The 24,104-nt window shown below is 39.3% G+C and overlaps 1 protein-coding gene across 3 annotated transcripts in view; it reads left to right on the forward strand.

Moving 5' to 3' along the window:
* peak1 (pseudopodium-enriched atypical kinase 1) overlaps positions 1–24,104 on the forward strand; it is a 77,854-nt gene that overhangs the window by 46,101 nt on the left and 7,649 nt on the right. For 2 of the 3 annotated variants that reach the window (XM_053478759.1, XM_053478767.1), the window contains exons 3-4: positions 17,624–21,155; positions 23,524–23,756. In XM_053478759.1, coding sequence (XP_053334734.1) covers positions 17,764–21,155; positions 23,524–23,756 — 3,625 coding nt within the window. In that variant the 5' untranslated portion in view covers positions 17,624–17,763. The remainder of the gene's footprint in view (positions 1–17,623; positions 21,156–23,523; positions 23,757–24,104) is intronic. The other variant, XM_053478774.1, reaches the window with a different exon arrangement.

Consider the following 24,104-nt stretch of genomic DNA (forward strand, 5'->3'; position numbering starts at 1 on the left):
TTTCTAAAATTCAATTTATTCATGCACAAATTTTTTTTTACTTTCAGTTCTTAAAATTTTAATTTGTTGTCGGACTTTCATTTTTTTATTAAATAAAAATGCAAAAATGTACTTTCCACTGTTAAAAAAAAAAGTCACTAGCAAAATTTAATTTACAGTTTACATTACTTTTATTTCACAAATTAGAATAAAAGAAATATTTTTTTTCTTTGAAAAGAATTACATACATATACCAAAAAAAATTCAATTTAATGTTTTCTAGTCAGAAGTATATTTTACACATTAGAATTCATATTGAATGGAAGAATAAATGAATAAATAATTCTTTTGACTTTAAATAATTCTTTTGATTGTGTAAAGCTGTTTTGCGACAATGTCAATTGTTAAAAACGCTATACAAATAAAATTGAATTAAATTTAATAAATATCTATGATTCAGTTTGGACTACAATCACCATAGCACTGTATTCCTGTCTTCTTCAAATCCACAGTTTATTTTGGCTAGTAAACTTGTAATTATAGCTTTCTGCAAGTAAAATATAAAATATATACTAGTGAACACAAATGTGAACTTTTTTTCGTTAACATTCACTTAATGTTTTTGTTTAGAGGTAATTTTATTTTTACTTATTAAAAAAATAACTAATAATTTTATTTTTTATTAGTAAAATTAGTAGCAAATTTCTAAATAATTAGTAAATGTTTTTTTATTTTTTAATAATAAAATGTTTATTCATATAATTTTGATATCAAGAATTTAGTTCTTATTAGTTGAAGAATATTTTTTTTTTATTAATGAAATTTCTGATATTGAGAAAGCCAAGCTTAAGATGATTCCGGTTAAGTTGTGTTCATTCTGTTTGTTCTAACATCTGTTTTGTTCTATAGCTGCATGTGTGAGTTGTGTGAAAGTTACTAATTCTCTGTAAGCATGTTAAAAACGAATGCCTCATGTTCTGTCTCTATTTCTGAGTGTCTCACGCAGCAGCTAGTCCCTTCATGAGGCTAAACGGACATGCTTTGTGATAATCACAGGGAAGTTAACCAACAGGGTAATGTTTTTATGAAAGTTCTGCACTCCGAGTGGTGCACTAACTCAGGCAGCTTTACTTCATCTGTTTGGCGAACCGAGGCTCATGGGAAATCTGGGGCTTTTTTGGTCTTTTTTCTCTGTTGCAGAGATGTTTCTGTCTCAGCGTGTGTCCACTGTCCTGTCTCCTGTATGTATGTTCAAGAGAGAGATGAGTGGGCAGTGTTAACATGCCGGGAGCTGTGCGTGAGTTACTAGTGTATAATGAGATTAATAAAAGGGTAGAAACGACGCTTGGGCATATCAAGGATCTTGCATACACACAAGCATACTGCTGTGACTGACTGCGATCGCACTGTACGTTTCTCCTCTATCACAGCATGAGCAGCTGTAGCTGGCAGGCTTAGACTGACTGTGTGTGTGTGTGTGTGTTTGTGAGAAATGCTGTTTCAGTGGTGCTCTCTAATTAGATGTTTGTGTATCCTGTAGGTGTTTGTCAGGTAAAACAGGCCAGATGATTGAGGTCGTCTTAGTCATTCAGTGACACTAAGTCATTTAGTGTTTGGGTGTGTATGTGTTGCATGAAAAGGAAACTTTTCTACAAAATGGACAAAGTGCTACCAGATCTAATTACTTGAAAATCAAAGTTTTTGTCTATTTCAATAGGGTTTCAGTAGGTTCGTTTCTGAAAGCAAGCTGATAAAGGGGCTCTGAAATAAAGAGCTGATATTCTGTAGTACTTGACCTCCTTTTACGGTCATTTGCTAGTTAGAAATGTTGATTAGTCACCGTTAGGTTAACTTAAAAAGTACCTAAAAACAAAAAAAATCTAATAATTTTTTTTTTTAATCCTACTGTCTTTGTATGTATAAACTAAAAAATAGCAACAGTTTGCATGTGTTATTCATGAAAGGTGCAATAAATCTTGGAGTTGGCTATTAAATTGTGGGTGTGTGTGAGCATGTGAGAGAGAGAGAGAGAGAGAGAGAGAGAGAGAGAGAGAACACTTATTTTTTTTATTCTCCGATCCAGTTGTTATGGTTACACTGGAAGACAGAAGGGAAGGAGTTATGCCAACTCATTTTGTTAAAATCAGCTTTCACTCACAAAACAAAGCGGTGCTCAAAGACTTGCATCAGTGATCCTGGTTCAGGCCTGGCTTACGCAGCAGCGATATTCCAGGCAGTCATTTACATATCATCTGTTGACTGAGATACCGAGTTGATCTCCACGAGTGAAAATAAAAGTGTTGAACACACAACAAAGCCAAGCCGTGCAGCAACCTGGAGAGCACAGCTTGGTTTGCTGCGGCTCTGCATGATCGGCAGACTCTAAAATATATTTCCTATTTCTGCATTTTAGTCATGTGATTTATTTTTTTTCTTCTCTTGCACGTTTTATAATCAGAGCCAAATTTCTGCCAAACATATTCATGTAAATAAACACAACTCGAGGTGAGAGAGACTTCATTTACTTACTTTACTTTGGTAAGAAATAAATTGCATTATACAACAATAGGAGTGAACAGTATGAATGGACTATAGTAGACTAGAGCATCCCATGAGTGATGATAATGGATGGTAACATCACTGGGACGTTTAACTATATGTATAACTCTGTGTCCCTGGTGTTTTAAGTACTGTTAATTACTCTAATTGTTGGTCGCAGAGTAACTGCCTGGCAAAAATCCACATTCAAAAACAGTCACAGAAGCACTTTCAGCAAGAAAACACATTTGATTATGTCATCTTAAACAACACTTTGCCCCCTTAATAATTGCTACTAATTTGTTCCGAATCACATCTGAAACATCTGTGTTCTTTTACTTAAAGCTACAAAGCTAACTAGATTCTAGACTGGATTCCGTATCGCTCTCCAACTCCTGATCAAGGGCACTACTTGATGTGTGTGACAATAGGTTACACTGTACACACTAGCTTTCCATTTAACACTATCTGGGATTCAACCCCCAAGACCCCAAAGTTAATGCAGCTGATATTTTATAGCGAAATAAGTAAAAATACAAAGAAAAACTTTTACAGGACTGTCCACCACCTTTCAGCTTTTTTTCCCTCCCTCCTTGGCTAATTATTACCGGTAAGAATTTAAAACTACCCGTTAATTACACTGTCAGTCACCAGCTCTGTCAGTTGCGGTTAGTTAATTCCACCAGGATAAGTGTTGACGGAGCAAATGAACAGGTTAAATAAAGAAACAAATCAAAGCCAGTTGATGATAAATTGTTTGCGAAACCGTTTTATGAACGCAGTGTCACACTCATGCTATAACCAGCAATACAGCACTCACTCTCATGTAAGAACTGCTTCTGCAATCCTTCTGCATTTTTTTCCCCTCTTATCCTTAAACTGATATATTTTGTGCACACTGCCTCTCTTCGTTGTAAAAAAAAACCTCAAGGGATTTAAGAGCACAAGAACACTGCACTCTAAATTGGGTGAAGGATCTTAGGGTGGTTCATCAGTTAAAGTTAAACCCGGTTGTTTTATAGCATGCCTGTTGGCCCAGGATGTTGCTGGCAACAAGGCACTGATGCGAACAAAGCAGTGTGCATTACCATGAACATTAGAAATCACACTATAAAGATGATAATAAGAATCCACTTTTATTCCACTTTCACTTGCATTAGGTAATTCATACAGAATCCACAAATTGGATACTAAGCCATCTTGGTGTGTGTGTTCAAGGGGTTCATTCCACTATTAGAATAGGCGCGACGTTTAACACAAAAACATCTGTTTCTAGTGTGATGGGTATCGCGTGCGTCAGAAATACCACACATATCATTGCTTTTAAAACAACCAGAACGGATGAACTAAGTGTTGAGGTGTCATTCACTGTCTCTCAAATTCACTGCTGTTTCTCACTGACAAGGTGTTTAACTGAGCTGTTAAGTCCCGCGTTCATGCTTTAACATTATAGCTAACCATTCATAGACAAAGCTGAATTCTTGTAAAGAATCATTATGCATAATGCAGGATTTGTCAGGAAAAGGTTATCTTAACGTTTTACTCTTAATGTTGGAATGAGCCCAGTGTTGTCACCTGCACTTTAAAACACAAAATAAAAAGCCCGGTACAGCTGATCAGTCTTAATCTCAGGTGATCTTTCAGATCATCATTTCTGACCTGTTACAGTTTTAGCACTATTCAAGTGCTGTAGAAATGTCTGACTGACTCTATATAAAATAGTTCTGGGTTAGTTGCTCACCGTTTTACTGTAAACCCGCTGTGACGCCGTGACAGACGCATCAGACCCCTGTTCCACAACGAGGGGGTTCTCACAGATCTCGTCTTTCCCCCTGTCACTACCTCTGCTCCCGAATTTAAGGGAAGTCAACAATGTCTCTATTCCGCCTCTACTGCTTTCTTTCATACAGAAGGCCAAGTCACAATGACAATGCAGTATTCCCAGTGTGTGAAAAGGGCTCGTGAAAACATTGAGCTACACAATATAGTAGGACAAGATGGATTTTAATCTTCTTTGCATCCACCCTGTACGTCTGTCATATTTTTACTTGCATCAGGCTCACAGGCTCATTGCCATTTACTTCTGCCTGTCAGTGCCAGTTCCTCTCAAAATACAGCTGCTAGATGTCTCTTTAACCATACGGTGTCTCAGTTTTAGTTTTTTTTTTTAAACCGAAGCCAGTTTCTCTATCAATCTTGAGCTGCACCATTGTATGGATTTCATGATGGTAGAAGTCTGTGTGCGTGAGGGCATGTTGACTGCACCAGACACTTTCACTAGCGACATTAGTGCCTATTTCTTCTTGATGGAAATAAGTGTGAGATTTTGGTCTGGCATTTTGGTCTGGCATTTTAGATCGTCCTGCACACCACAATAGACTGTATAAAAAAAGAAGTGGACAAACCCTTCCTGATGTTCCCCATGGGTTTTCTGAAGAGTGGAAGCTGGGAGCTCTGGAGGAGCAAGAGCTGATCCCCATGAATCCCAGTTAATCCGTAAATAGGCGTAACAAACAGATCCGGGCTGTTGATGGGAACATGCTACTTACCTACAATTCCAGTAATTCCAAGTGATGCAAAGCAGACAGCTAGGAATGTACCACCTGAAATGCTGCTGTCACTCAAATCGGCTGATTCTGAATTATTGGTTTGCCTCATTTTCCAGGACCAGAGCTTGCTCCATGAGCACCACCAACTTCATCCAGATGTTGACTGAAGGCATATCTTTAGAGAACCGATGTTGATCACTTGCAGAGACATGAAGGATCTGCGTCACAGTGGATTGAAGGCTTTCTGGTGGCCTAACACTTTCTTAAGGCACATTCTACTGCTGTTTAATTTGTCACCATGGACATGTTTAAAACCTATAAATGAAAAAGGCTATGTTGTAATGCACACAGGCAACTCTACACCCTAGGCACAAAAAAAATTACAATTTGAGTTAATAGAAGCTGTAATAAATACTTTAAATAAGATAAATTACTAAATAAACACCATTTATTATCAACAGAAATATTTAAATAACTTAAATAAGAACACAAATGACTTGTAAAAGTATACACATTAAGGACTTTATTTTAGCTTTATTAAAAGTAGATATTAAGTAGGGTTTTTTTATGTTTTTTTTTCCTCCTCAGCCCTTTAATGCAAACCGTGTCCCAGTGTTTAACCGGAAAGACTCCAGTCCTAGTCTTTTCTCAGTGCATACTCGGTGTCTCGGGCTCGACTCTGTTTACCCCTCTGGACATATCCAGGCATGCATAATTCCTAAACGTCAGACATCACCAGCTCTTGTAAAGAAAAATAAAACAGTGCATATCCTTTCTCCAGTTTCTCCCTCGTTCTTTCTCGCAGTCGTGTAGAGCCCACGAGTGTATGATTTCAGTCATTATTCTGTGCAGTTTTGTCCACTTGCACCACTGCGCTCATGTGTGCTCCTAGCCCTCCTGTGCACTCTTCATCAGGTGCTCCACACGCAGGAGGAAACATAACCTGGGACTTTTTACATGTTAATTCATTAATGATGTTTTAATTGTAAACATTTCTCAGACATGTAATCATGGTGTTCTACAATGGCATTTTGGGATCACTTTTTCAAAATTGCAAATATTTCAAGAAAATGAAGTCACACACAGTATGTCTGATAGGTAACAGTGTTATAATACTATGACAAAATGATGAAATATTTCTGTCCCTGAGCACCAGATTGTCTCAGTTGTTGAAGAAGAAATTGCAGGCCCTGGTCACCTTCAAGGCTAGCTGAGCTATGAACAGCGAGAGTAGTTTTACAGTACAGGTGGCAATGAGAATCATAATGGGAAAAAAAATTATTGGTGATGGAGCTCCAGAGCTCTCCGCATCATAACCCGAAAACTTGCCATATAGACTTGTACGATAAACTAAAATGTTGTTATGGGTCCCTGTGCCGTAACACATTGGTCCTCGATTTCTGTAGTAAGTGCGCTGGAGTTCCAGCTGTTAAAGCACAGATGTGCTCATCAGTAGCCTTAAAGGTGACCACTGCCTGCAATTTAAAGTTTAAAGACAAATTAGAAATGCATTACTGCAACAACAACAACAACAACAAAACTACATTTTATTCAACAGCAGCAGAAATCTTGTAAAGCCAGCAAAGCAATTAACGTCAGAATAATGAAATCTGCAAACATTACTGTTGATGGAAAGAAAGAGGAATGAGAAGTTACAATAGTAATTAAACGATAAGGGCAATTTCAACCATTTTTAATGAAGGATTTTAACAAACATTCCAGAACTGGTGGAGTGTTTATATGTCCAAAAGTACTAGAAACTGCTGCAAAGAGTAGGTGGAAAGAGCAAGGTTTATAGCGATCAAACTTAAAGAACACATATTTTTCATGAACAAGTTAAAACAGCACTCGGAGCTCCGCAAAGTGTGTTAATGCTGGCGCTGAAATACCTCTCAGATATTGCAATTTCTTTTATACCTCAGGCTCTTTTTGTTTCACTCCTCCTCTGAATTCGCGATTTCATTGTTTCTTTTAAAATCAGGGGAGGGGATCTTCTTATTTAAGGTCACATTAGAGAGAAAATCTAATTGGCTTGTTTAAGCCCTGGGTAATACAAAATGGAAAAACAGTCTTATCTCCTCACGGTTTTGATGTAACGTTCACAATGGAGACACATCGGAAGATCGAAAAATGCCTCAAAAGAGAATTTTGCCTTTAAGAACAACAACAACAATAATAATAATAATAATAATAGTAATATAATTGTGTTTATGATACCATTATTTAAGCGTAAACTGATCAAATCATTAACATTTGCCATTTTGTCATAGTATTATGACTATGATTTTAAACATTTTTAGATTGAACGATTTAGTATTATGGCTTATTTTTAAAAATATTAGGGTTTTTTTTTTTCCTCGAAATATGGCATTTTTTATAGTAGCCTTTGATGCAGTTTTTTCCCCAAACACTGGCCATAAATCACAGCCATTCTAGTCCTATAGGAACATAAATCCATCTCCTTTTAGGACCTTGAGCACACGGGGCTCGTCATCGTCTGAGCATGTTGTTTGTCTTTCAGCACATGCTGGTGTTTGTCAGCATGGCCTTCATGACGATGTGCCAGTCAAGGGTCTCTATTAGCATGAGAGTCATTTGTATGAAAGAGTACGAGCGCAAGGCTTATAGATTTCATAACAAAGCTGTGTGTTAAGTAAGAGCATGGGTTAAAACCTGAATGAGTGTTCAGAATGAGGGACGGGAATATTGTTTCTGCTTTCAGAAGACTTCATGATAATACGTTTCATATCGAATACACACACACACACACACACACACACTTAATCCTTTTGCCTCTGAGCTTTTTATAAGCACTACATCATTTGTTTGCATGGATATGAGCATGTGCTTGAAAATCAGTAATCTTTCTTGTCACTTTTTTCATAACTGTGTGTGTGTGTGTGTGTGTGTGTGTGTGTGGCTAGATGACGAATGCTCAGTGATATCTGGCTATGCTCCAGACACATGGCTGTTTGACCTTTCTGTCTCTCAAAACTCAGGAATTGCAAACTCCCTAAGCACTGTTCCCAATTTTTAGTAACATTTCATAATAAAAATAATACAGCGTCTGTTTTTGCTCAGAAACTTGGCCTTGGTGTAGCGTGTGGAATTTCCTGTTGCACTTCGGTCAGTCTCAAAGTTGTAGAAATGGATATCTGAAGAATCTGAGTAGACAGAATCGCTTCTATCATTTGTTTGGAGGTAGTTCGCACATTTTTTCTTTCTTTTTTGTTTATGTAATTAGGTCACTTTCTTTAATTCTTCTCATCTGTGGTTAGTGCACTCTTTATATAAGTGAATACAATACAAATGTGTTTCATCTCACTTACATCAGATGTGTGAAGTCACTGTTTGGAATAATGTTGTTTTTAACTTGCGTTCATCCTAGCTACAGAGTGAGCAGCATTCAACTGTGCTGACTGCTTTCCTCAAAACGCTAACTTTTAGAGTCAGAGTCAGTGTTGGTCTTGGGGATGTACAGTACTGGTCGGTAGTTCTGTGCCTTGATACAATCCTCCCTCTAATGTCTACAGACAATTCCTTGAACATAGCTTAGTTTGTGCTCTGACATGCTCTGTTACTGTGGGACCTTATATAGACAGTGTGTCTGAATTTATATATATATATATATATATATATATATATATATAGAAAACATATTGTAGGATTTTTTTATAAATGTATTTGCAAATTATGGTGGAAAACAAGTATTTAGTCAATAACAAAATTTAATCTTAATATTTTGTTATATACCCTTTGTTGGCAATGACAGGGGTTAAACGCATTGTTGCTGGTATTTTGACCCATTCCTCCATGCAGATCTCCTCTAGAGCAGTGATGTTTCGGGACTGTCGCTGGGCAACACGGACTTTCAACTTCTTCCAAAGATTTTCTATGGCGTTGAGATCTGAAGACAGGCTAGGCCACTCCAGGACCTTAAAATGCTTCTTAAGAAGCCACTCCTTCGTTGCCCGGGCGGTGTGTTTGGGATCATTGTCATGCTGAAAAAGACTTTTCTTCATCATGTAGTGACAATTCTGAGACGAAAGAATGCTATCCCAGTAATATCTACATGTGCATTAAATGAAAGACTGGAATCTATAATTACACCAAGGTCTTTTATTGCTGCACATGATGTAAGAACATTTTTTGCAGCATTATGTTGGGTGCATTCAGCATTATCGCATCATCATGTAGTCAATGTTGTTCCAACATATTCCATCAAAGTAATTCTAACTTTCAAAAACAGCATCAGTAACATTGTCTAATTAACCTCAACATAACATTTACAATAAAAGATTCCTGTTGGGCCAGCTGTACATGGTCAAACAGAACAGTGCTAACAAAACACACCAACAACTGAGGCAGCCATGGGTCCAGCCCCCACAAACACCCAATCCACACATACAGTACTTTGTACGACAAGCACCTTGAGGTGGCAAATGACATCATTGTCATTCATCATCAACTTCTAAAATAAAAAAAAAGCAGTATGAATGCAGCAACCATGCTGAATATAAGATGATTATTTTTCCCTCCATCTAAACTTTAAGCACAGGGGTTGTGCATACACACACTACAATGGAATGTTGTTTCTGTGTCTGTAAATGGTTTTAGCAGCAGCTCTGACTCTTAGCTGCCCCCCCCCCCCCCAATCTGTTTCTCTTACTATGTATCAAATAAGTATAAAGTACTATAATTCTCGATTAAATAAAATAGTGCATATGTGTTCCCAATATACTCCATATCCAGTTTCCCACCAAGCTTTTTCAGCGCCATGGTCCTCACCACACTGGAATCCATGTGACCTCTATCAGTCATGCTTCTGGAATGCAGTTTAGGTCTCTGCAGTCTGCTCTATGCATTTTGAGTCATGGCAGATGACACTGGCCTTTTGGGGTATTGCGTTCTTTTTCCTCTTTTTTTTCACTAATCCACAGTGTTTCTGCTCCTGTGGAGGCTGTGGCAGTTGGAGCAGGAATAGAAAAAGCCATTTGACTCCAGAGACGTGCATTTGGCACTGTCAGGTTGACACACACACACAACACACAAGTGCAGGAATGAAAAGCTTTATGAACGGCCGGGGAATTCTGGAGACCTCTGCTGTGAAACTCCATTAGTTGTTTTTTTTTATATATTTCTCTTTCTTTTTTTCGTTCTTCTTTCCACCTCCCGAGGCTAAGATTTCCATTAATGATTTAATAAGTCTTCATGCATTGCAGTCTAATGCAAGGATGATGATGATGATGATGATGATGATGATAAGAATTAGCTTGATGTGGGTGGTCTGTGGGAATTAAAAGAAATTTGCAGCTTACTGTTCTGTGCGTTTTCGGTGCACCGCTAATGGGTTTTGTTTGGCTCTGTTTAATAGCTTCATGGACATGGAGATAGACAGAACACAGAATCTTTGTCAACAGTGTTACAGAACGTAAATTCTTTGTGTGTATATGTACATGTGAATATAAAACAATTCATTATTTTCCTCAAAATTCAGTACCATGAGGTTTACAGACAATTACACGTAAAGTCTACAAACTTTATGATTTTATGGCTTCATGGCTTTACCATAGGTGGCCTCGAGTCAAGATGTAGAAACGTCTTAAGGATGATCAGTGGAAACAGGATACACACCAGTTAAATTTTGAGTGTCATGACCGAGGTTTTGAAATTTATAGGCTTTTGTTGTGATAATGGGGTATCGTTTGTAGAATTTTGACGAAAATAATAAATTTTATCCATTTTGGAATAAGGCTGTAACATAACAAAATGTGGAAAAAGTGAAGCGCTGTCAATACTTTCCGCATGTACTCTGTTGTGATGAGTAAACCTGAAGCCTTTTCTACAATTTGTGGTGTTGTGTGTGTGTGTGTGTGTGTGTGTGTGTGTGTGTGTGTGTGTGTGTGTGTGTGTGTGTGTGTGCGCGCGCGCACGTGTGCTTCTCCTCATTAACTGCTCAAGCATAAACACAACTTGAAGCAACTTAAGAGTGTTCTAAAGCTGACCACTTATCACTGTGGCAACAAGCACCTGATGTTCAGATGCGTGTATCTCCTACGTCGCAAGTCTTATTCTGCTGAGATGATGTGTTGCATAAACATATTACTTTTAGTTTACAGTGTGGGAGTTTCATGTATTTCTTTCATGCTCTGCCAACAGCTGGTGGAGCCATTATGTTTTTGAGGATTTATGTCCATCCGTTCAGGATTTAATGATTTCTATGAAATAATCATTGGAAGCAGAAAGTGAGCTAATTGGAATTTTTCTAATAGGTCCACATTACAAGTCAGAATGAGGTCAGAGGTGGTGACGGCGTCGCAGTCATTGGTTTTCAATAGTTTTTAGTTGGAAAAGTTGGACATCGTGAGAAAACGTCTTCTGTTTGTTGTTGTTTTCCCCTACAAGTGTATGTACTGTATTGTGAGGAAAAATATTGGACTGAACAGTTATTGTGAATAACGATCACTTAGATCTAGAGGTGAATAGTCTGAGTCTTTTATTTTGAAGTAAAAGCTACGGTGCGCTTATACAAGCTTAGCATTTTTGATACTTTTGAAGTAAACTTAAAGGTCATACTTGGATTTGTGTAGTTTCCCCACCAGTGCTTAAACCTCACGGACCTTTATCTACTAACCCCATATTTGTTTTAGGTGGAAACAACTCTGTCCCACATGTCTTAACTTCAGACTTTTATCCACCAGGCTGTTGATGCGGCATTGATTGGCTCACATTTCATAAGTTGTATTGAGGAAAATAAGATTGAAGAAATATTGTCCACTTGAATATAACTCACATTCTTCCTCTATTTTCCTCTTTGTCTCTTTTTTCCCTTTTTCTATCTGAAAATTAACAAAAGATCGAATAGAATGAGAGCCAACACCACTCAACTTTTTTCTTCAGGCTGATGATCCAAAGTCTTTGAGAATCAGTTCAGAATGATCCCCATTAATTGGGAACAAAACTGATATTAATACTCTGGCTCGTATACCTTTATAGATCCCGGCTAAGGCCGAGAAATGCTGTCTTTTATGTTTCTTGTCTTGTCTTTTTCCTTTTTTCTTTATCATAAAGTGCACAGTACTCTGAATATCACGTCTTTGAGCACAGCAGTAGTAACTGGTTAGACTGAGGACTGCAGTATCGGTTACACACATTACAGGCATTTCTTCAGTCAGATCTGTGCTATTATATTCTCATAATGAGCTAGGCTTGGGAGTAATCTGCATAAACATGAGTCAGGCTTTTGATCTGTAACTGCAGGCCACGAGAGCTGAAGAAACTTCAGAAACACAAAGCCCATACTCATATTAACCAACCCAAACTGTTCTGATGACTCACTGAGTTGTTTTTGGTTTATAATCTTTTTAGGGCACTGGTTGAAATTCTCCCTCTCTCTCTCTCTCTCTCTCTCTCTCTCTTTCTCTCTCTCTCTCTCTCTCTATTTGGTTTGTCGAATTCCCAAAGTAAATTGTCACAGTTTTCATGTCTTTAAGCAAGGAGCCATTATTTCGCTCAAACAATCGAATAACAACATGAACTCGGACAAGAGAACGAATAAACATCACTCCACAAAGACCAGCGAGTTTACCGAATGTTGGGATGAATGTTTAAACTTTCTAATGATGAAATGATAAACCTGAACCAGAGAGCAGTGTGACGTGGTGAACAGGAGGGTTGATCATATCACTCAGTGTGTGCCTTAATGATAGAGTGGGCTTTGTGAGATGGTTGGATGATGAGACATTTGGATGCCAGTGAGATTTTATTTCATAGCTTTGTCTACTTGTATTTTAAGGACAATACTTTATAATGGTGGGGTCATGGGGATTACTCATTACTTCACACAGCACTGATACTACAGAGCATATGCAGAGAGGAATATATTTATTGTTCCTTTTATAAAAATTGACAGACCGTGCATAAGGGTGAAACTATAAAATAAATACACTTGCAAAAACTGTAGCTTTTTGTCCCCAATTTGTCTCCGTAATTTAGTATCATGTTTTTTTATGTGAATAACATTATGTCTTATATTTATAAGTCTGCCCAGAAATAACACTAGGTATAATGTTTTATATATGTAAACTGTCAGTCTTTTGTGCAGAAAAAGACTAACTAGTTAAGAATGATTCTTAATTAAATTACACTTAAAATTTTAATTAAACACTTGAAAAGACTTTAATTAGCTGGGGAGCTTAAAAATTGGACGTTGGAGCAGTGGGAAAGGGTCATATGTTCTGATGAGTTCAAATTGACCTTATTACAGAGCCATTGATGCGTCAGGGTGAGAAGGGTCATGCCGAGTGGCCACTGTACAAGCCTCTGGAGTCAGCGCTATGATCTGGGGTTGCTACAGTTGGTCAGGTCTAGTCTTAGCAACATTATGAGGCAATAAAATGATTACTATTAATATTGTTTATCCTAATTTATTTTATTTATTATATATATTGTGTCTTGATCATTTATCTTTGCATAAGATAATAAATGAACGATTATTTAATTGTCCAACCATTGGCTTTGTTAAAAAGTAGGTTCGGAATTGCCTCCAGAGAAATGTCACAAGAGAAATTTGACACAATGACCTACTGCACCAAATATTGATTATATTTAGCACGTTGATGGAAAAAAACATGTCATTGCGACATACTTCTTTACATGCACATAAGACTGCGTGTCTGCGTGACTGTCATTAATTAAAAACAAGAACATATTGCATATTGGTGAAAAGTTGTCAGAAAAAGGAACTTTTTTTTTTTTCACTCTTACTCCTGTGTAGTATGAATCATAATAATGCCTGGACATGTGACACATCTTAATCAGTTGGAATGAATGACATCATGATACTAAGGGAAGGTGAGTCAGCTTATGATTAGATCCACAGCAGTGCTGTGAATTATTCAATTGATCAGAAACATCCAGGTCTACCCATGACGTCGGTGTTGCCTCTAGAGTTTCGTGTTTTTTTTCTTTCATTTAAAGACTTTATAACCGCTTTGCCCATCTTTCCCAATGGTGCCGATGTTCCTAGAGCCAACTGTAACTGTGTAACGAGGCTGGGCTCTTTGCTTTGACTCTTTATCTTTGCTCCTGGATCTCCACCTACAGGAAAATTCGCTCATTGTCTGAAACAAAAAGAAGTTTTATATGTTATTCAGGCAATCCAGTACCTCTGCTGAGTTACGCAGCATGACTCATAGCCACTGCCTGCAGTTTTATGCTCTTCTGTTTTTACAAGGTTTTTCATTCCTTTTGCCTTTTTTGGGTCTTTCTCTGTGTGCCAGATGTGAATGTCCTGCTTACACTGATGAGTGTTCAGTTTGCAAAAAGGGCAGCCAGGCGAACACTGGTATTTACTCAAGAGAGAGCGAAAGAGAAAAGCTGTTAATAGTGTGTGATGTGATTTGAATTTGCCTTGGATTTCAAGTCACTTTGAATTTTCATCTATGATGATTGTTGCTTGGTGGCTAATTGTTACACACAACTGTGTGTGCGTGCGTGCGTGTGTGTGGGGGGGGGGTTAGTTTGGATTAGTACACTAAACATGCTGTTCCTGATGTATTGTGTCTGCCCCTGGCTGAACACAGAGTTGCCATGATGATGTGTTCAGGCCCATATCTGACCACAGTGACCCTGTCTGAGAGCCACGCCCTTTTTTGCACTTGGGCCACAGCAGGAGGTGAAGTTTTCTCACTTGTTCCCCTCATCTCTTTGTGATGATGCACAAAGTTACATAAGTGCAAGTAAGAGTGCAGACCAAAACCTCCCTGTGTTTACAGATCTGTTGAACTGTCAGCCTTCAACAGGAAAAGCTTGCATTTCTTCTCTCTTGTGCTTATACATTTCTCCTTCACTTGTAAACTTCCACGGGTTACTCATTGTGCTTTGCGAGTCATGTTGCTTGCTCTCACACAGAAGCATGTGCCGTGCCTTTAATGATAGCTGATAGCTGCTTACTCTGGGCTTGGTTTTCCTCCCAGTACAGTGTATTTGTCATGACCCAAGGGTAAAATGGAGCAGTGTTAAAATTTTTAATGGATGGTTGAATATTTCGTTATGCTCCAGATGGGACACTTTCACTCCATTAACATCCCATTACCTTAACACACACAGTGTATTAAATAGCTCCTTTAGTTCACTCTTTTCTGTTTTCTGTATATTACTGTAAGTCAGTACGAATATTTTCAATATAAAAAATGGAACTAATATTTCCTTTATTAGTGTTTGTGTTTATTATGAACATCTTTATAAATAAAAAAAGCTTATGAAGCCAATAGCTAGACTACTTTACTCATTACTAGCTAATTCTGAGATGCATTTTTTTAAACATTTTTTTTTTAAGAAAGCAAAATTTAAAACACAAGGCAATAGTATAACGGCTGTACTGAAAGTAATACAAATGTGGACGAACCTTTTTAATTAACTTGCATAGCTTGTTTAGATTGCACATGTTGGTTAAGTAACTATTCCTTTACACGACGCAACTACTCGATATAGTCTCTATCAAAAGCAAGATATTTGTGCCATTGTTAGACAAAGCTCTCGAATTCTCGTGGAAAATCAGCTCTTTCGCGTTTAAAGGAATGTTTACAGACACGACACCACTGACAAGAGATGGAGATGTTTAAAGAAGGGAAGCTTTGGCGATAAACCACCCAGTGGTATTGACTTTTTTTGTATAGGGGAATAGTTACTATCCCAAAGTGTGCAAATTTAATGACCCGTGTCAGTTATGCACTCTTTTGTATTACTTATGGTACAGCCAAAAAGAAAGGCAAACTGGAGTTTGAACCAGTTATGACCCCTCTGGAGCTCTCCTACATTTTGATGAGGTAGGAGTGATCGCTGAGAATTTTTGCCCACTTAAGAGCGATTTCCTACTCTGAGATGCTAAGTAAATATGGGCCCAGGTCTAAAAAATAAGTCAAACATGGAAGTGGCAAAATGTGTCGTTTCTCTAATAACAATGACCCATAGAGACTCATGTTAAAATGTCCAACTTCACAACAGAAATAGAAATTGTGCGTAATTAAGGGTGTGGCTGATTTCTCTCCCAGCACTATTTCAGGTTTTAAACCACTAGCTGTCTGCTGTGCAACTCTTTAGCTCACCAGCTAACTGGAATCCTTGTAGTTCAACTTAACAAAAGAAATGTAGGAGTTGATACAAGACGATGTGTAGGACATAAATGATGGAGTTCAGTCAAATGGAAAGAAACATTAGTATATAAATGAACAGTAGCCACGTTAGCACTTACCGTATATAACTAGATTAGCATCAACTTGGCACTAGATAAGCTAGTTAGCTTGTGGTGACTCAGGTCAGTGGGCAACAGCCAGGCTCCGATCATTACACCCATTCGTCCATTTATGGGTTTACTGGGGTTTAGGGAGAGTCAGCTCCTGCCAAGGTGGCCACAACCTGAGTTTCCACACTTGAGCTTGAAGCCCTCTCTTCGGAAAACCCATGGGTGATGTCATGGAGGGTTTTTCCAGTTCTTATACAGACTATGATCTGCTAGAGACTATTTACAGTAAAATGTTCAGGCAAGCAGGACCATCTTTGTGGATGAGGAGGTGTTCTAGAAATGAGGACAAACTGTCTCAGCTAAACATGAAAAAACATTTAAAGTTATGAGTGTCTTGAATCTTTTAAGATTTCATACTTACCATTGAAAAGCATTCATACAAGTTTTTAGAGGATTTGAACAGTTAGATACTAGGGTTTGAAATCATTTTTAGGCAGGTATTTTGCATTTCCATATAAGCACATTAAACTTCAGATATATTAACAACCTTAAACATACAGTAGATTGTTGTTTTTCTATTTAATGGTGTTTATTTCTGCAGGAAGTTCAGTAGAACGAGGCCTGGGTTATGTGTGTTTCAGTGTGTCATGCAGTCGCAGAAAACTACATGCAACTGGTCTTGGCTTACTGCTAAATATAGAGCAGCAACATGCTTGACAGTTTCTTTCTCTACTCTCAATCTCCTCTCTCTCTCTCTCTCTCTCTCTGTATCTGACTTTCTGTGACAGAGATACCGAGAGAGAGTGGTGTGTGTGTGTGTGTGTGTGTGTGTGTGTGAGAGAGAGAGAGAGAGAGAGAGAGAGAGGGAGAAAATGAGAGGCACAAATATTCAACTTGTAATGATGCATGGTTCTTCTTATATCTTAAAACATTCATACAAGAAGATCCAACTTAATTCTAACTTTTTGTCAAAGGGAAAAATGTCATTTTTACAGATTAATATCATATTACCTTTAAATGAACATTACTTATTTGTTAAATAAACTGAACACAAACAAAGGCACATTGTTCTCACCATCCATGTTGGAAAATTGTTCTTAGAATAGTCCTATTGGTCATTTTGGGTCAAATAAAAATCCAAGTGTTAGGCACACTGCACCCCCTGCTGGAAACCTACAGCTAATGCATTTCTTAATATTAACGTGCTTTGTTCATTAAGTACACAATTAAATAATATTTTATAAAAAAATAAAAAAAAAGTAAGTTATTACAGTAATGAACAGTGTCTTACCTCTAATTGTTTCTTTTTCAGGTAGATTTGTCAGTGTTCTACGTGGAAGGTGCTTTCCTGCCGTTGGCCGGTAGCAGCTTTGAGCAGCAGTGTTGTAACAGCTGTCTCTGTGATGGAGCGCTTTCCGGTCCACTGAGTGTGCTGCTGCCAGCACTGCAGACATGTCTGCCTGCAACACCTTCACTGAACACGTATGGAAGCCTGGCGAGTGCAAGAACTGCTTTAAACCTAAAAGTCTGCACTGCCTACCTGAAGGGGGTCCACATAAGTGTCCCCCTGAACAAGGCCTCACCCAACATAGTAACATCTCCACTGGAGGCTCAAATATCATTAATCACCCAAGCCACTCGCCCACAGCCGGCAGTTCTGTCATCAACACTAACCTTACTAGCAACACTCAAAGAAGCAGCAGTTCTTCCCGTTCAGGCCAGTTTCGCCCTCCTGTGGCAAAAAAGCCCACAATTGCCGTAAAGCCCACCATGATGCTCCCATGCTCTGGGTTGGGGCTAGATTTAGAAGGAAATCCTCAAAAAGTGGTAGAGGGGGCAGAGTCTGGAAAAGCATCAGGCTTCACCATTTGGAATCACAATGGCTTAAACCGTAAAAGGCCTGCAGAACCTAATAACAATGAAAGAAATGATGAAAGGATAGAAGTGGAGGGATTTGCCTCTCTCTGTCCACCAACCAGTAATAACAACAATGGCTTAACGGATGTGCTGAAGGAGATTGCAGGTTTGGGCTCAGATCTGAGCTGTAGCAGGGACGACTTCTTGGGCCGAATCGGCTGCTCATATAGGCGCTCTTTGGAGCGAGGTTTGCCTGCAGCCGGCTGTCTGGCTTTGGGTCATAGCAGCAGTGCCAATAAACGTGTCTCTTTGAGTGACAGTGCAGAGATTATAAGTTCTGAGGGAGGACGCTTCTGCTACCCAGAATTTTCCAGTGATGGAGAGGAGGATGAGGAATATGAAGAGGAAAGTGAGAGTGATGATGATGATGATGATGATGACGACGACGATGATGAGCATGAGAGCTGGGATGAGAGTGATGAAGAGCTTTTGGCTATGGAAATCCGGATGAGGGGTCAACCACGTTTTGCAAATTTTCGGGCAGCAACGCTGTCTCCAGTTCCCTTTGCAGCTGGTAAGAAGTGGAACACTGTACCTCTGCGGAACCGCTCACTGCAACGGATCTGTGCTGTTGACTATGATAGTTATGATGAGATTCTAAATGGCTATCCGTCCATGGACTCCAGTGAGGCACAAAGCCTTCTTCCATATGGCTCTGACCCCCAGGGCAGTGGCTTCCTGTCTAACTCTGAGTCCATCACCTCACCAGAGTCCTCATCTTCTCTGCCTGAGGACTCCACCTCCAGCAGTGGCAGTAGTGTCCCTCGTAACCAGCCCAATGGTTTGCACCCTATTCCAGTTAGCTCTGCAGTACAACAAGACCCTGTAGGCCGAGCACTGAGCTCACCTAAAGCCATTGAGACACACAAAGCTGTTCTGGCAATTCGATTACAGGATCAAGACGTTAATCAAAGAGAGGGTGGACCTATTCCGCAAGCACTCCCTGGCCAGCCAATAACAATAAGCTTTAGCCCTACAGAGGAGCAGCCTAAACCATACAGAGTAGTGAGTTTGGAGAAGACTCCCATCTGTAAACCATACACTGTGGTTGATGTGTCGGCTTCTATGGCCAGCACTGAGGAACGAACTACTGAGGGCACTGCCAAGCCCAAAGGCGCAACCACAGTACTGGGTCCCCCACCCTATCCAGGAGCCTCAAAAAACATCCCCCTGTCTGCTTCTCCTCTCTCCCCAAAATCCCCTATGTCACCCAAAACACCACTTTCGCCTAAGTCTGCAGTAGTATCTCCAACCACTCCAATATCTCCATTCATTTCAGTTTCTCCATCAGTACCAGTCTCTCTAGGTACTGCTTTAGCCAATGCTGCTACACCCAGTCCTTCCTGTAAAAAACCTGGGAACATCCGTTACCAAGAGGTTTGGACATCCAGCACTAGTCCACGGCAAAAAATGCCCAAAGTAGAGTTGCTTAGTGGGACGCCATCTGGGTCATCAGTGCCTCCCAGACAAGGCAACCATAAATCAGCTCCCACCTCCCCTGTTGCTGGCGTGTCCTCCTCACGCACCATACCTGTGAAGTCTCCTAATTTGTCAGAGATCAAATTTAATAGCTACAATAATGCTGGAATGCCTCCTTTCCCAATCATCATCAGAGACGAACCCACATATGCGCGCAGTTCAAAGAACGCAGTGAAAGTGCCAATCGTGATTAACCCGAGTGCGTATGATAATCTGGCGGTATACAAGAGTTTTCTGGGTGTGAGTGGGGAGTTGCCACAGCCCAAACTGGGAACAGGAGGTAGAGTACAGAGTCACACATATGAGGAAATCGGCAACTCTGAAAATGCACAGTGCGCATCCACAGAACACAAACTGACCAGAAAAATAGTTTCGGCTGATTCTAAGGAGGAGAGAGACATGACAAGAACTATACCTCATGGTGACAAAGCCAAAAGTACTCCTGAGTGCAGTACAAGAGCCAACATTTCAGTTACTCTTTCCAGCCCTAGAACAAATATTATCCCCGTTCTTAGCACTGCCGCTAGCAGTTTGACAAAAAACAGCTCTGTTAAAATCACCAGTAGCAGTAATCCCAGTGATGATTCACCTGTAGCAGCAAGCAGTGAGGGCCAAACCTCCACATGCACTGTATCAGGGCACAGGGAGAAAGCCAGCATGGTGTTGTCTCAGATAGTAGCCTCTATCCAGCCACCCCAGTCTCCTCCAGACTCACCCTCAGCTCAAAGCAAGACATGCAGTGTTGAGGAGCTCTACTCTCTTCCCCCTGATGCCACTAAGGGTACTATCAGCAGACCCAAATCCCTCAACTGCCCTACCGAGGGTAGCCTGACCAAATCTCACAAGGACACACCGTCCAAGCTCTTGCCTAAGTCTCAGAGTGCCTCAGCAGCTGAGGGTCCCACAAGTCCAAAATCTGAACCCAGTGCCCCTTTCCCCCCACCCAGATCCACCTCTTCCCCATATCATGCCAGTAATTTGCTTCAGAGGCACTTCAGCAACTGGACTAGACCTGTGGGCTCCAGGCCGAGTGATGGTGAGATCAGCCCTGTGGCAGAAGGCAGACGCTCAGCTGACAGTAACAGGCCCAAACGTTGGATCTCCTTCAAGAGCTTTTTCCGCCGGCGGAAAGATGAGGATGAACAAAAAGAGAAAGCAGAGCGAGAGAAAGAGAAAGGGAAGCTGGTGGGTTTGGATGGGACTGTTATCACCATGTTACCCCCTCCTCCTCTGCAGAGACAGCACTGGTTTTCAGAGTCAAAAACAGATGATCCTACCCAAAAACCTACCATTATATTTACCTATAAGCCAGACAGTGGGACAGGAGGTGATGGGGAGGCAGAGCTTAGGGTGGAGGAGTCAAGTGCAGGTGCAGGTGGAGTGCTGTCGTACAACCAGTCAGGACCCCCAAAGAGCAGAGCGAGCCTCTTGATTAGTAAAGTGATGAGGTAAGTGTTATCTCTAGCTTTCCTTCTCTTCCATTTCCTCTTCTCTAACTTGACTCCTTTTGCATTATGTTTTATTATGCAAGGTTTCTTTTCTTCTCTTTTTTTTTTATAGTAATCGCAGGCAGCATGGCTTTATTACCATTAACATTACCAAATACTTTTTTTATTCATATTGAATTCAATTTTAATGCTATCCTTGTGCATCTTGGGTCATTGAGCCTGTTTTGTTCTACGGTTAGCTTTGTGCAGTGTTCTAAGTAGGACAAAGGTCGTCCTATTACACTTTGTAATGTGCTTTTGAAAACTGAGTCACCTATTGGAGGGTCATTTGTGTTTAGTACTGTTTGTTTACACACTTTGTGTTCATCCACACTATTGCGTTAAAACCTGCAAAGCCAAGCAAACATTGTCTTTTTGCCTACTATTCTAGACTCTTTTTAAACATTAAAACCGAGGTCCCCATAGATGCTACTGTATTAAACTATCAGTCTACAGAAAGCATGGTTTGCACACATTCTGCGTTTTAGTAATTACTTTTAAATGTAAAGTCATAGATTTGTTTCATGGCACAGCTTCATAATGGCAACCATTATTTAAGATGTAAGATAAACTAAGGATGCTGGTTTGTGTGTTGCATGGATAACTTGCATGAAATTATTACATATTTTACCAGAAATCATGGAAACCATTCCATACTTCATCTATTTATTATTTTTTTATTACTTAATAGTCCAGATGTACTGTATATAATGTACACAAGCCATGAGAATAAGTGCACATTTATATGTTTGTTTGTTTGTTTTTTCTTAAAATGTATTTCCCATTGGTATGTCATGAGGGATAAATATAGTATATAACTAAATAGTATTTCGTTGCTAAGCCAAATTTAGTACCAGGAGCTGATAAAAGCATGTCTTCTAGGTAAAGGAAGTGTTAATCATTCTTCCTTCAGTGAGCAACTAGCAGAGGGTGTGTCAAGAGGCATGCAGAGTACAGCTTAGAGGTAAAATACCTTAGAGCGAGCACCGAAAGAAAAAAAGAAGGAGAAAGGAAGGTAGACATATTAGGATACCAGTGGAGAGTTAGTTTCTTCTGGCCTGAAGGTGAGGGAGCTTTCAGATATGGGCAGTTGTGTGAGCAAGAAGAGCAGGTAAGCACAATGCGCTGACTGGGGTGTTGATTCAAGACGCGGGTGTGTGTGCGTCTTTGCTTGCTTTCTGAGCAGTAAATGTCTTATTGGATGTGGAAATTGCAAAGCGGTCATTGGTTGAGGTGATTAGGACAAGTTCTAACACTACAGCTTGCTTCCAGAGTTATGACAACACTTACTTGCTTCATTTTTTTCATGCTGCTTACTTGTTCACTTACTGTTTTGACGGTGCATGTGGTTTAAAAAGAATGACAGCAATACTTGTTTTTTTTCTGTAGTTTTATGTAAAATATTATAATAAGTTATTAGTACTGTTATTACATTTTATAACGTTATTTCTTGTGGTGTGTTGGTGTGTAGGTAAAAAGCAAAAAAAAAAAAAAGAATAAATGAAATATAAAAATTGCCTAATACAATAAATATTAATTACAAATGTTACCTGAATAATGTTATATGAATAAAAAAAAATCACATATATTTTTTAATATATGTAATAATATGTATAATAAATTATCCAGTACAAGATAAACATCAATTATAAATCATGCATGATCGAAATAGTATTTAAATAGTTTAAACCCACCCTCTTTTGCTAAAAAAAATAAGTATCCAGACCATGTATTTTTCTTTTAAAGTGTATATATATGTGATTCGGCATCAAAGGCATTATTAGGTTTCATGCACAGTGGGATTGCGGCACATCAGACTGCTGTTTTCACAGCTGGATCCACTTGCATCATCATACTAAAGAAACACTGTTTAATTAGTATGAGTGATAAATTCCTTTTATTAAAAAAAATGATATAGGGAGTCAGTACAGTGTTTGTGTCTTTATTGCCTCTTACACTAATTAAGAAATCCTGCTTCTATGAATATGAAATAGAAAGTGCTTGCAACCCAGTATATTTTACTGTAGTAAACAGGTGTAACAACAGAAGACACATTTTGTATAGCCTGCTCTTCTGTTACTGTTGATACAGTCATGATTACTAACACAGGCTGTTTACAGATTAAATGCTCATTATACAATTGTTACACGTTAAATCTGTATATGTTGTGAGAAAGCATGATCATTCAGGCACTATTGTTGAAAATCAACATTATCTAAGTAATCTGAGATAAAATTTTCAGAATTAATCATTTAAGTGGAATACTCTACAGTAAAGTGCAATGAGTCACTAAAATGATAGCATTTTGCTTTTTCTCCACCCCATACAGTCAGATGCCGGTTCAGGGTCCAGAGACTGAGACACCTGGCATGACCTCTTTGCCAGCCAAGGTGGAACTGGCCACCGTGAGTGAACAGTCCAATCTCTCGACGCGGCCCATGGCTCGCCCACTCTCACCCAGTGCCAGTCTAGGGGAGCCAGAGGAGGACGAGGGTACACGCACACACTCTCACTCTCACTCTCCTGCTTCCAGCTCATGCAGTGCCACGTACACCAACCTAGGTATGTGCCAACTACATTAAGCTTACACACACACAACACACACACACACACACACACATCACACACACGCACACACACAGGGTCTGCATGATAATGCTGCATAGAAGATGAAATCATTTGTCAACATCAGAACAACACAGTTCCTTTAGGTGTTTGTATATAATGTAGATGAAGCTTGTATGATTTCCTCATAACTAATAATTACAGGGAAGAATTGTGTAGGAGGGAGGGAATCCAATGTGCAGGAAAGTTATTACCAGAATATTAGAGTAGGGGATAGTCATAAATCAAACGTAAGCCTGGTTTGTTTTTTAAAATGGGGTGTCGAAATTGCCCACAGGCCTTAAC

The sequence above is a fragment of the Clarias gariepinus genome, chromosome 2, assembly GCF_024256425.1.
Source record: "Clarias gariepinus isolate MV-2021 ecotype Netherlands chromosome 2, CGAR_prim_01v2, whole genome shotgun sequence".
In the NCBI taxonomy this organism is placed as follows: domain Eukaryota; kingdom Metazoa; phylum Chordata; class Actinopteri; order Siluriformes; family Clariidae; genus Clarias; species Clarias gariepinus.